The sequence below is a fragment of the Lacerta agilis genome, chromosome 5, assembly GCF_009819535.1.
Source record: "Lacerta agilis isolate rLacAgi1 chromosome 5, rLacAgi1.pri, whole genome shotgun sequence".
Classification (NCBI taxonomy): domain Eukaryota; kingdom Metazoa; phylum Chordata; class Lepidosauria; order Squamata; family Lacertidae; genus Lacerta; species Lacerta agilis.
In genome coordinates, this window is record NC_046316.1 from 2511426 (window position 1) to 2525082 (window position 13657).

General features: G+C 40.6%; 1 protein-coding gene across 7 annotated transcripts in view; it reads left to right on the top strand.

The window, feature by feature from the left end:
• SMC1B (structural maintenance of chromosomes 1B) overlaps positions 1 to 11954 on the top strand; it is a 39164-nt gene extending 27210 nt beyond the window's left edge. For 3 of the 7 annotated variants that reach the window (XM_033148269.1, XM_033148271.1, XM_033148270.1), the window contains 7 exons: positions 467 to 565; positions 3224 to 3380; positions 5795 to 5949; positions 6798 to 6949; positions 10203 to 10272; positions 11262 to 11372; positions 11593 to 11953. In XM_033148269.1, the coding sequence (XP_033004160.1) occupies positions 467 to 565; positions 3224 to 3380; positions 5795 to 5949; positions 6798 to 6949; positions 10203 to 10272; positions 11262 to 11372; positions 11593 to 11718 (870 nt within the window). In that variant the 3' untranslated portion in view covers positions 11719 to 11953. Of the gene's footprint in view, positions 1 to 466; positions 566 to 3223; positions 3381 to 5794; positions 5950 to 6740; positions 6950 to 10202; positions 10273 to 11261; positions 11373 to 11592 lie in introns of those variants that run through there. The other 4 variants (XM_033148276.1, XM_033148273.1, XM_033148274.1 and 1 more) reach the window with 3 other exon arrangements.
• The last annotated feature ends 1703 nt before the right edge of the window (positions 11955 to 13657 follow it).

A 13657-nucleotide genomic window follows, 5' to 3' on the forward strand; every position in this document is an offset into this window, starting at 1 on the left:
GTCCCATCATCCCTAGCTAGCAGGACCAGTGGCCAGAGATGATGGGAACTGTAGTCCAAAAACAGCTACAGTTTGGGAAAGATTGAACTAGAGTTTTATCGGGTGGCAAGTACCAAATTTTTAGAAGAGCTGACACTGAGAGGGCACAGGGAACCAGAACTGCAAAGCTATCATCCCGATGGGTGTCCCCCCCCCGAATCCAATGCTATTTTATTCAAATGCTAGGATGTATATTTAACAATTGATGCTCCTGCCTCTCAAAAAGGGCAAACGTGTAGAAACAAATGAATAGAAGGCTGGATAAAATTGAGGCACCACTGGTTTTCATGAAGAAGTAAACACTGTATCTTAACCATAAGTAGAAGGATGGGAGAGAAGAGAGAAGCAAATGCTGCTGTTGCTGTTTTGGGTTTTTTGGTTTTAAGTATGACGTATCTCCATTAATTTTGCTGGCTGTTTGTTACAGCTGGGATCTGATACTGAAACTACAGAAATGACGGCTGATATCTATGAAAGAGAACAGGCAATTCTTGTAGACTATAGCAATCTTGCAAAAGAGCTAAAGGTAAGAGAAGATCTCCATTTTAATCTTGTGTATGAAAGCATGTTTTCATGAGCTTGGTTCCCCAGTTTATTTTCCGTTTGCCTGGATAATGTGGTTAAAAGGAACATCTGGCTACCATGATTCCTTAGATACTTTCTGCTGCATGCAACTTGCTCAGTAAGCAGGATTGCAATCAATCACCCCAGAGACTGTCCATCCTGTGGTGTGCAGGACCACTGAGCCGCTTCCTGCTGGAGGGAAGCTTTCATGGATGCCCATTGAAGCTTCCCTCCCACAGACAGAAGCAGCTTCAGGGAGAAGGGTGGTTTTCATCAGCATGTGGGGGACATTCTCCCACAGCTTGTGCAGTCCACACTTCATAGCACAACTACCTGTTGTGATAAGTGCTTCTGCATTTCATAGGTTTGTGGTGAGGAAAAAAGGGGGAGAATTATGTATGGCACCTTGAGCTCCTTGGAGGAAAGGTGGGATATAAATAAGAAAGAAAAGAAAAGAAATTAGTTCCACATTCATTCTGCATTACTGACACTGCACACTGTGTTGAGACTATTGTTTGTAGATATTCATAGCTATATCAGGTTTGTTGCCTGAACCAAATTCTCCCTGGAGGATAGTCCCTCAGATGGGTAGATACTGCCATCTGCCATCCACTGGCAGGAATTGCAGAGTTGGGGAAGTAGATTTCCTCCCGGTGTAGACACCCTGGTCAGTTTCCTGCATCCTCTCCAGGTGGTTTTGCCTTTCATAGCTCATGACTAGCCTCACATCTTGGACTATTGGGTGATTTTTCTTCCCTTCCCTTCCCTTCCCTTCCCTGCTTGCTTGCTTGTTGTTCATTATGGTGAGTTTTGAGTGGTTTGGGTTATGTTTTTTCCTGACAGTATTTTAATTTTTTCTTCACACGTCTCCCCACATCCGCTTGGCTTCTCGGCCCAGTGGTTTGGTGTTTTGTTTGTTTTCTGGCCCCTCAGCTTCCCCATCTGAAGTGAGTCCCTGAGTTTATAATTTTATTCAATGGTAGTTGTGGTATGTGAGCAATTGTCTTCAGTCTCTTCCCCATACCTGCTGTCCTAAGCAACAGCAGTTCCTTTTCTTCTCTTAGTAGCTTTTGCCCCCAGACCTTTCTTGACAGCTTTTTTAAAACACGTTTGTTTTTTGTTCTAGGGTGTTTTCCTTATTGTGTCAGTGTCAGTACCTTAAAAATCATACTTCCTAAACTCTGCCGTTCTGCTTGTGGCAGTATCCAACCATCTGATGGACTATGTATGTAGTAGTAGTAGTAATTTTATTACGACCATTGGTCCATATCAAAACAACAATAACAACAATACATCATGTAACATTTGAACCGATACAATTTAAAACAGTTTTCCAAATTAAAATGGCCTCTATATATATATATATACAAAATTTCCAGTTGGATAAGAGAGTTGTATTCAATAAAATTCATTCGTCCATCTAAAACCTGATTTAGACTCTATCAAATAAAATATAATTTTACAGCTAAGTTCTGGTTCCCATTAATGGTTATTTGGTTTAGCTGAGCTATCAAAATCATAAAGTGTTCGATTTCTCTTCTTTTGAAATAAAACATTAATCAGAAATCTAGCGACCATAAAGGATCTGCTCGACTCTTCATCGTTCAGTAAGTATATTAATTGGGCTTCCTTAGTTTCACCCGCAGTTTGCAATAAAAATGGAGACAGAAACCTGGTCCGAGCAGCCTGATGTAATGGACAACAAAAGATTATATGATTCAAGGATTCTATAGGACCACTATCACAGTCGCATAGAAGTGAAATCTGGCCGTTGGAGAGTCTGTTACCCATGACGTTTGACGGGAAAGCATTGAATCTGGCCTTTATGAAGGCATACCTGTATGTCGCAACGGATAGAGTAGTTAAGTAAGATGGTAGTTTCAGTGATGGTGTTAAGCCAAGATTTATCGGTGAGCAGGTACCACTGCCCATCGTGATATTATGTTGGAGATCAATCTCCTCTAATTTTTGGATAACAGTTCTCTTGGCTGAGGCTAAGTCCAATTTTAATAATTTGGATGGGGATAACCCAAAGGACACAAATTTCAAGTGTATTACTTTTGCCCAAGGGCTGGAGAAATCATCTCTCCAGAGACACCGTATCAAGTGATAGATGGCAGTATCCAACCGTCTGATGGACTATGTATGCTCTAAGAAGGTCAATAGCACTACAGTAGTACCTCTAGTTACGAACTTAATTCATTCCGGAGGCCTGTTTTTAACCTGAAACTGTTCCTAACTAGAGGCATGCTTTCACTAATGGGGCCTCTTGCTGCCGATGTGCCGCTGGCACACGATTTCCATTCTCATCCTGGGGCAAAGTTCTCAACTCAAGGTAACTCTTCCAGGTTAGCGGAGTTTGTAACCTGAAGTGTTTGTAACCTGAGGCGTTTGTAACTCAAGGTACCACTGTATCTGAGTCCATAAGGCCTGGAGGAATAAGCATTGTACTTGCAGCCCCACAGAGACAATCAAAATGTTGCAGCTGCAGGAAGTTACTCTGGTGTAGACATTACCTCCTCACACCTTGTCTTTTCTTTTAAGACTTTGGGGCAATTTTTAATAACCCAATACCAATTATCCATTGTTTTTATACTTCATTATTTCGTTTTACATCTAGGACTTGCGCTCCGACAAAGATATTGAAACTCACCTAGCACAACTTCAGCAGGAAATATCATCTAGAGAAAATGTTTTATCAAAAACAGCAGCACCGAATATGAGAGCACTTGAGAGATTACATGTTGTTATAGGCAGATTTCAAGAATCGGTTGATGGTAATATTGAACCATTTTAATTAATAATATTACTAATAAAATTAACCTTTTTACTTAGTAAAATTAATAATAAAACGATTCCTGATTCTAATAGTAGTAGTAGTAGTAGTAGTAGTAGTAGTGAGAAAGGTGTTTTTGTAAACCCAGATTGCTTGGGTGCCCTTGTGGCTGTTTGATCACCCCACAGTGCACTTACACCCCAATTTATTAAAAAGGTAAAGGATCCCTGACAGTTAAGTCCAGTTGCGAATGACTCTGGGGTTGCAGCGCTCATCTCGCTTTACTGGCCGAGGGAGCCGGCATTTGTTCGCAGACAGTTTTTCCGGGTCATGTGGGCAACATGACTTAGCCGCTTCTGGCGAAACCAGAGCAGCACATGGAAACGCTGTTTACCTTCCCGCTGGAGCAGTACCTATTTATCTACTTGCACTCTGACATGCTTTCGAACTGCTAGGTTGGCAGGAGCTGGGACCGAGCAACGGGAGCTCACTCCATTGCAGGGATTCAAACGGCCGACCTTCCGACCAGCAAGCCCTAGGCTCTGTGGTTTAGACCACAGCACCACCCGCATCCCTATTTATTACGTTATTGGAAATCTTTCAAAATGTCCTAACAGTTGACAGGAAAGAGGTGAACACGTCTTAGATTAAAAATCAGCCACAACTTTTATTTATTGTTTGCCTTCAATAAGTAATTGAGATAGGAGGCCTCCTCTCCCCTTCCTTCTGCCCCCCCCCCCGAAGTGACTTAGCTGTTTGTCCTGCTGGACTATCTGTTGGGGCCTTTTTCCTCTGGTGAAGCCCTATACTTGAGCATATGGTTAGGTTATGAGCAGGCCCCTTCAGCACTTGCTCCCAAACCTGCTGGGCAGTCCCCAGCCCATCCCCTATAGGCCTTACTGTTCTGCCTGACAAGTTGTCAGCATTATTTGCATCAAGCAAGGACTCCACTTTCTTTACATTAGTAAAGAAACAACAATTTGAATGTGCTATAAACATGCAATACCAGAGAGCAGGAAATCTTTATAAGCGTTTTTCCAAAGGGTTTTTTTTTCTTTCATTTTGTTATAACGATCTGATTTCTGACTTATTTTTTTTCTGTGTGTAGATCCACTACAAGATCCCTTAGGCAATATTCCAAGAAAGTCATTGTCATTGTCAACCCACCCCCCCCCCAATTTTCTTGAGATATCACATTAGGGATCTGAAAACAGCTCTTGGTTACAACATTAAAAAAACTTCCAAACAGTAAAAAAAACACCTTATAATCACAAAAGCATGGGGGCTCCTAAAAATATACACCTCAGGTGCCAAAAGTCCGAGTAATATAGGCCATGCCTGAAATGTTTGTCAACCCTCACAAAATCCCTTTCCTTGTAAGATACTATTCGTTGTCCCTCCCGTGAAGACTCAAAGCTTCCATTCATCCGAAGAGTTACCTATCAGGTAACTGCACATCCTGGTTGCCCCAAAGGGCTTGCGGAGCTGGGAGGACAGTGCTGCCTTCTCAGACCCCACAACTCTTTCCCTCACTGGAAATTGCAGGTGAATCTCTGCTTTAATGGCAATTTTTGCAAGGATGTTCATTTTCATTTGTCCCTTTAGGGCAATAGATGTAGAGGTAATGAAGAAAGAACATCCTGGTAAATCCAGTGTTCCTTCAAAAGAATAGACATTTGCAAGGATTTTTCTTTCTTTCTCTCCATGAAAGTGTGAAGCAATTCAATTTTCCACCATACACAGATAGATAAATGGGCCACATAAGCTACAATAAAGTTTGAATTTAAATAGCACTGCAAACATGTAATGTTCACTGAGAACATTTTTTTTAAATTGCAAGAACCTGGCCTTGTACAGCACAAACTTGTATGTTGGGAAAAGTGCCTTTCTGTTGCAAAAGAATATCTGCATAAATACTGGTTACAGGTAGGTAGCTGTGTTGGTCTGCCATAGTCAAAACAAAATAAAAAATAAAAAAATCCTTCCAGTAGCACCTTAGAGACTAACTAAGTTTGTTCTTGGTATGAGCTTTCGTGTGCATGCACACTTCTTCAGATACAGCATAAATACTGTTTTCTTGGGTTTCTTTGGGTGGAATCCAGCTGGTGACCTTTGCTCTCATGGAGGGACTTTTGATTCAGCGGAAAAGGAGAAGGGTTGATTTTTTTCTAGTTCATTCTTCCACCTGCAGCTCTCCACACCACCTTCAACCCTCTGCTGGATGGTGACAACTATCTGAAACTAATTTGAGTATGGAGTAAATCATCTACCCATGTTCTTACATTAGCAGAGGCATCCACCAGAAAAAAGCTCTTCCTTGAATGCAAGGACATTAATTGGATTCTACCCTATAAAATTAATTCCAGTATTTTAGTGATGTGTTCTGTTAAAGCTAGTTCAATTATCCTTTTACAGTGTTTGAGACTTGTAGGACAGAAGCCAGAATATGTAGGCAGGAATTTGAGAAGGTGAAGAAAAGGAGATATGAGCTGTTCAGCCAGTGTTTTGAACATGTGTCAGTAGCTATAGATCAGATCTACAAGAAACTCTGCAGAAACAATAGCGCTCAGGTTTGTAATTTTTCAGATATTTCATTTAATACTCTTTAACAACAACAACAGTGAGTATACTGGTTCTAAATTAAGGCTAGATTACTGGTCCTACAGAAAATGAATCATTCCAGGAATTATTCTTAGTTTTTAAAACAGAAATATAGGCAACCAGATTCAGGATTCAAAATAAAGTGATCCAAGGCAAGCAGCAAAGGGTCCAATCCCTCTGCTTCCATGACTTGGAAATACAGAGTTAGCTGGGCATAGGGGAAATGACAGAGCTGGTGAAAGATGACTTACTCACCTGTGAAGCTGCATCAAGGCTCCACAGTAGAAGTTTATTTTGGGGGTGGGAAGTTTGTTCTGTGCAAAGTTGACATGCAGTTATCATGAAGGTTAGGTTAACTTGCCATGTACAGAACTAGTGTGTTCTCAAGCTTTGTGCTCATGGACACAGAAAAGAGCTCTGCCTTGTTTCCAAAGCAGCTTGTGAATGATTTTCCATCCACTACAAATACTGCTTTAGATGCTCCCTGTTCTCCAAATTTACTTTGAAGAATGTTATATTGTTTGCATCCAGAATTTAAATTGGATTGCATTTTTGTCCAAAAGAATAATTTAAATTGCATTTATGGACACCAGTAATTTTTTTAGCATTCATGAAATCTGGGATAGCCAGTATGCTGTCCTGCTGATGTTGCAGACAAGAACTCCTGTCCCTGTTTGTTGGCTCTTCTCGCTGTGGCTGATAGTTGTTCACAGCAACTGGAGGTCACCATGTTGACAAACCCTGCATTAAATTTGCACAGATAAAGCTAATGCCCATGTTTTGTTATTAACTGAACAAGGAAGCTGGTATCTTTCAGGCATTTCTTAGTCCCGAAAATCCCGAGGAGCCTTACTTGGAAGGTATTGGCTATAACTGTGTAGCTCCTGGAAAAAGATTTATGCCAATGGACAACCTGTCAGGTGGTGAAAAATCTATTGCAGCTTTGGCTCTTGTGTTTGCAATACACAGGTAATAAATACATTGCACTTCAAAAAAGAATGAAATATAATATGACACATATATCACAGTTTATACAACCGTGATATCATTTTGAAGTCATTCCGTTCTTCATATAATGTTGAGATTCTACCTCTGGACATATATGGTGGACAAGATGAGAAAGGAGAGCAACATATATAAGCTTTCAGTTTGTTCTGGAAGTGTGGAAAGGCAAGAGAGGATTATGTCTGTTGTTGGTCCTGTGCTTATGCTTAGAAATTCTGGAAGTAAATGTGGAAAGCTGTTGATCACGTTTTTTGTGGCGCTGTGTCAACACCCAGTTTCTAGGAACGCTGTGATCACTAAAAGTCAGCATGGGTTTCTGAAAAATAAGTCATGTCAGACCAATCTGATCTCATTTTTTGACAGAATTACAAGCCTGGTAGATGAAGGGAACGCTGTGGATGTAGCCTATCTTGATTTCAGCAAGGTCTTTGACAAGGTGCCCCATGATATTCTTGTAAAGAAGCTGGTAAAATGCGGGCTAGACAATGCTACCATTCAGTGGATTTGTAACTGGCTGACTGACCGAACCCAAGGGGTACTCATTAATGGCTCCTCTTCATCCTGGAGAGAAGTGACTAGTGGGGTGCCACAGGGTTCTGTCTTGGGCCCAGTCTTATTCAACATCTTGGATGATGGGCTTGAGGGCATCCTGATCAAGTTTGCAGATGACACCAAATTGGGAGGGGTGGCTAATACCCCAGAGGACAGGATCACACTTCAAAATGACCTTAACAGATTAGACAACTGGGCCAAAGCAAACAAGATGAATTTTAACAGGGAGAAATTTGAAGTACTACACTTGGGCAAAATAAATGAAAGGCACAAATACAGGATGGGTGACACCTGGCTTGAGAGCAGTACATGTGAAAAGGATCTAGGAGTCTTGGTAGACCATACACTTGACATGAGTCAACAGTGTGATGCAGCAGCTAAAAAAGCCAATGCAATTCTGGGCTGCATCAATAGGAGTATAGCATCTAGATCAAGGGAAGTAATAGTACCACTGTATTCCGCTCTGGTCAGACCTCACCTGGAATACTGTGTCCAGTTCTGGGCACCACAGTTCAAGAAGGATACTGACAAGCTGGAATGTGTCCAGAAGAGGCCAACCAAAATGGTCAAAGGCCTGGAAACGATGCCTTATGAGGAACGGCTTAGGGAGCTGGGTATGTTTAGCCTGGAGAAGAGAAGGTTAAGGGGTGATATGATAGCCATGTTCAAATATATAAAAGGATGTCATATAGAGGAGGGTGAAAGGTTGTTTTCTGCTGCTCCAGAGAAGCAGACACGGAGCAATGGATTCAAACTACAAGAAAGAAGATTCCACCTAAACATTAGGAAGAACTTCCTGACAGTAAGAGCTGTTCGGCAGTGGAATTTGCTACCAAGGAGTGTGGTGGAGTCTCCTTCTTTGGAGGTCTTTTTACATGGAGGCTTGACAGCCATCTGTCAGGAATGCTTTGATTGTGTTTCCTGCTTGGCAGGGGGTTGGACTGGATGGCCCTGGTGGTCTCTTCCAACTCTATGATTCTATGATTCTTCCTATATCCAGTTCTGGCTCAACCCAGAAAACCTGATTCTCCAATTTATTTAACTGGATTAATAAGAGATTGGCAACATGGGGAGCAATACACAAATAGATTTTCGTCTAGAATGTGCCACTTTCCCCCAAGGTCCAGCTATTCCAAAGGAAGTCTGTCAGGGACGCAACCAGTGAGGGGTCTTCTTCCAGGTGCAGAATTTGAGAGTGGTGCAGTATTAATACTCCTAAGGAACTGCAGCTTTTGCTACAAAGATAACCATCTAAGCTACCCATTAAGCACTTTCATGCAAATCAGTATCCAAATAAATAAAAAATATACAAAGTAGCTCCTTCCTTGGGGCAAAATTACTCCATTTAAAATTCAACATGGGTTAGTGGTCAGATAAGCATCATTATTTAATGGATATATAAAATATCAGTGAGAAAGTTTACATACTGGTAAATCATTTACTTAGTGGCCTTTTTCTTGAAATAAATGATTTAAAGTGCCTTGAAATAAATGATTTAAAGTGCCTTTATGATAAGCTAAAATCAGGTAGTAGGAAATTTATTTAAATGATTTTGTTTGTCTTTTATATTGTTTCTTAGTTTATGTAATCTTTTAATTTTTGTAATTTCCAATTATTGTGGTCTTATATAGTAATTAAAAGGTTGGAGAACAATGAAGTGCTCTCCAGCTATGTTCACAGAGTTCATTACTTCTGTTCTGTGGCTCACTAATTCTATAGCTGATAGTCAATAGATACCTCTTACTTCTGCAATGTTCATCTTCGTTTTAAGTACCACATAATGCTGCCTTGCCCTACAACTTGTTGAATGAAGCTGTGTCTCCTACTTATCTTCTAGGGCTGCTACCATGCTAGTTGTTTAGAATGGAATTGCCACCCTCCTCCACTCATTCTTCATAGTGAAAACAGACAGTATGATTGCCCACCCAGTGTTTTCTGTGTTGTTTTTCAAATAAAATGCAATTGCAGCATCAGTTTTGCCAGGGTAGACCGCCGCTCTCGGGGAGGATACTGTGCCTTTAATTATAAGTTTCTTCTGCCTCTGCTTCTTGTTCAGTGTAGAGTGGCATTGGTAATTAATCATTCCTTAATTAGGAGGTTTCTGATAGGTTTCAGGATACCATTCAGGCAGTTATTTTCTGGCTTGACCTCATATTTTCCTTTTCCTAAAATCGCAAAATAGCATTGTAATGGATTGGGTCTAGTTAAAATTCCAGGCTACCTCTGCTTAATTACCTTTTAGGTCTCGGCTATGGAGGTGGAAATTGCTAGATAATACAGCACTGTATTAAGTGCTAAGATAATAATCATTTATTAAAGTGCCACTTTAATTCCATTCCAGCTTAACTGCAGAAAAGTAATACAGTAATACAGTTTAGATGGCAATATGGTAAAAGAGAAGTAGAAATATATTTCTATACCACTGGCATATTATAAGGTGGGGGAGGAGGTATACTATATGGCACGCTTATGTATTTGTGGGGGATTTTGGCTATATATTAAGAAAAAGTAAAAAGTCTTGAAATCCAGAATATGCAGTCATTAAAGTAGAAAGCAGGTGGTGGCAGGTGCACACTCAGTTGGTGAAATTGTTTCTGTTACTCTTATAAGGTACAATTGGACTTATTAGTTTCGACTAATAATTGTGCTTACTTTGTTGTTTCAGCTTTAGACCTGCCCCCTTTTTTGTTTTGGATGAAGTAGATGCAGCACTAGATAACACAAACATTGGCAAGGTAAGCTATCGCTCGCTCTCTTCCTAAAAGAAAAACAACATTCCATCTCAGAAACATGCTTTTTTTTAACATATGAAAACAGTATTTTTAAGCAGGAGCAAAGAGTAAATAGCAAACAAACCCTTTATTGAAGAGACTACAGTGGATATGCTGCATATATCAGACACTCTTTGAAATGGAAGGAAGTGAATTGCATCTCATGCTAATTGCCTGTTAAAGGCAGTTTTGATTGTTTGCTTAAGAGTCTTTCCATGCCTACCCAACGCATCTTAGGATTTATTAGTAGTTTGCAGCCACAGGAACTGTGAGTTCTTGAAAGCCACTGTTCATTGGGATCTCAGGACTCCAGAAATTGTCAGTGAGTAGACAGCCATTTGCCTAGGGACCAAGGCAGGTGTGAAGGACCTCCAGTCCACAGACCTAACCCAGCCCACCGGGCCATTTTGACAAAGCCCTGCCCATGTAAAGTGAGGTAAAGGCAGGGCTTGGCAAAGGGGCATTGTAGCACTTCTTATTCAGCTGGCGCTTGGGATGTACCGTGCAGGGGTTTTGCAGGCTCCTTTGGAAAGGAACCTGCAACCTTCCACAGTTTTTTGACAGTATTAATCACACCTTTGCTGTAGCCCTATTAGCACATGAGGGTTTTAATTAAGACCCCAAATAGATAATAAAATTTATCTATTATAGTGAGGACTCTCCCATGATTGCTTCTGCACTTTTTTGTTAAGCCACTTCATACAATTCCTCCAAGCCGTAATGGTGTGGGGTTTTTAAAAATAAAATAAAATACTGTCTTAGTGAGTAGAGATATATTGCATGAGGAATTTTTATTTCAAACAGATTCTCTAAATGAATGTATTTCATAGCATAGTCTTGTATTTGAGATGTCTTGCCAACAGTATGCTTACCCATTCTATAAAGCAAGTTTCTTTTCTAATCACTGTATTTCTGCATGTATCTAACAACCCCCTTTTTTTCTTCTCAAAAAGATATCCAGCTTCATTAAAGAGCAGGCCCAAGAAAAGTTTCAGATTATTGTTATTTCTCTAAAGGAAGAGTTTTATTCTGAAGCAGATGCTTTAATTGGAGTCTGGCCTGAGGTATATATATGCACACATGCACACAAAACACACTCTTGGGTGATAGTTTCCGCACTCCAAATGTTTCATAGAGGAAAACAAACAGAATATGGCTACACTTCTATAGAATCAAATCCCTGGTGATTTTAAAGGGTTGGGTGGCAGAAATGCAAAGAAACCAAACACCTGCATTATTATGGCCTGGTTTGCTGTGGTAACTCTTGATCATTTCTCTCCTTAGCAAGAAGATACTGTCTTCAGTCAAGTATTGAGCCTGGATCTTACCCTGTATCGAGAGTCTGATGATGAAAATGAAAGGCAACCGAAAGGCAGAAAGAGCTCTGCATTGAAATATGATATAAAGTGAATTTGTGGCTGTGGGCTTTTGTTTAACCACGGTGTGACAGGTTTGAATGTTACCGATTAGAATTCAGTATAAAACTAAATTCACATATATTTAATGTGAGAACTGGTTGTTTAGCATTATATTAATATGCTTATTCTCTGTGGAAGTTTAACTGCTAAAATTTGTAATAGCTGTGGCCCTACGTAGGCATTAGATACAGTTTCCTGGTGTATCTTATCAAAAAGAAAAGCTGCTGGAGGGGCAGATGGGATTGAATGTGGAAATAATATTCATTTCCCCACCATTCTGTCCGTCTGTCGTCGTCCGTCCATCTGTCCCCCCCCCCCCCCCCGCTTTAACTTTGGTTTCATATAGGTATTAAACATGTGAAAAGTCATGGGGGTGCTACCTGGAATGGAAGAATGAGTAGGTAAACACACCCTATTAGCCACTCTTCAAATCTTGATTTCCCCTCCAGCAGTGTTTTCCTGTTTAAAACGGGGCCATGACACACAACTTCATGTAACGTCTGCATTGGCCTGAGTTATTATCGTTGAAGTTCCACACTTTTTTGGCATTTTTGAGCTGATCGTTATCCTTGGTCAGACAAAGACGGGGTTCCAATGACATTTACTAATATAAAGCATATATAGACAACTAGAACCACTGACACTGGTCGTTGAAGATTATTATGCAACAGTTTGTGACACAAAATATTTCTTAGTGTTTCCATTAAATTTGTTTTGCTTGCATTTATATTTGAAAGTTGCTAAATAAACTATTCAATGTTTAGTTTCTAATTAAGTTGTGGTCACTTCTAAGCATACTTGCTAATATAAGTGGTAAACAGAGCTTTTTTCCAGCTGGAACTTGTCAGAACTCAGTTCCAGCACCTCTCAGGTGGGTGCCATTGCCATTCTAAGAGAACAATTGTTCATGGTGAGTTCTGGTACCTCTTTTTCTAGAAAAATATTGGTGGTAATTACATATATCAATTCTTAGAGATGCATATGTTATACACCTGCTTGACATAAGCATGTAGGACAGAAAAAGTGTTCTTGAACTGTATCACTTTGAAATGCATGATTGTATCAAAAATCATCCTGATACAGAAAACAAGCAGAGTGGGGAAAGATTAGAAACTTTTCATGGATGCTTAGGTTCAGTAACCGTAATGTAGCATTCTACACTGGGTGCAGTTTCCAGATCAAGAGGTTTGTGAACTACTGTGGTCAAGCTGTCTTACTCGGTTATCTGGGCCTCCAGAAATACCCCACAGGCTGCATTAACTGCTATTTCAGTTGGCTTGCAACCCCATCGTGCAACAAGAACCACTCACCCACAGTTCTTCCATCATGCCAGGATTCAAGCTTCGCTTATTTCCCCTCATCTGTGCTAACACTGCATCCCAGCAGCAATTCAGGTCCTACACAGCCTGTCGTGATTCAGATGTCTCCAGGATAGTGATGCCACCTTGTCCCAAAACTCCTAATGACTGCTGCCAGTGGCTTCATATAGTTATTAAATAGCATCGGCTAACTACCAGGCAGTCAAAAATCAATCTCCCAGTGCTACTCTCTGGACTTGGTCCCAAAGGTAGGACCAGAACCACAAGTCCCCCAATTCCCATTGCATGGAGCTGGTCCAGGATGATAAAGTGGTCAACTGTATCAAAAGCTGCACAATCAAGAAGCAAGTGTAATGTCAGAATTGCAGGGTTGGAAGGGACCCCGAGGGTCATGTCCAGCTCTGCAAATCAGGAATCTCAATTAAAAGCTTCCATGACAGATGGTTGCATTCTTCTTGTCATGCTCTCTGTAAAGGTCATCATATCAGGACAACTCAGTCCGAGCCCTGAATCCAGATTAGAACAGATCTCTTCCCCAAGAAGTGGGTAATTGTTGGTCAGTAGCTATTGTAATAAAACAATGCTTTACACCGTTCTAACAAAGTTCTTCTA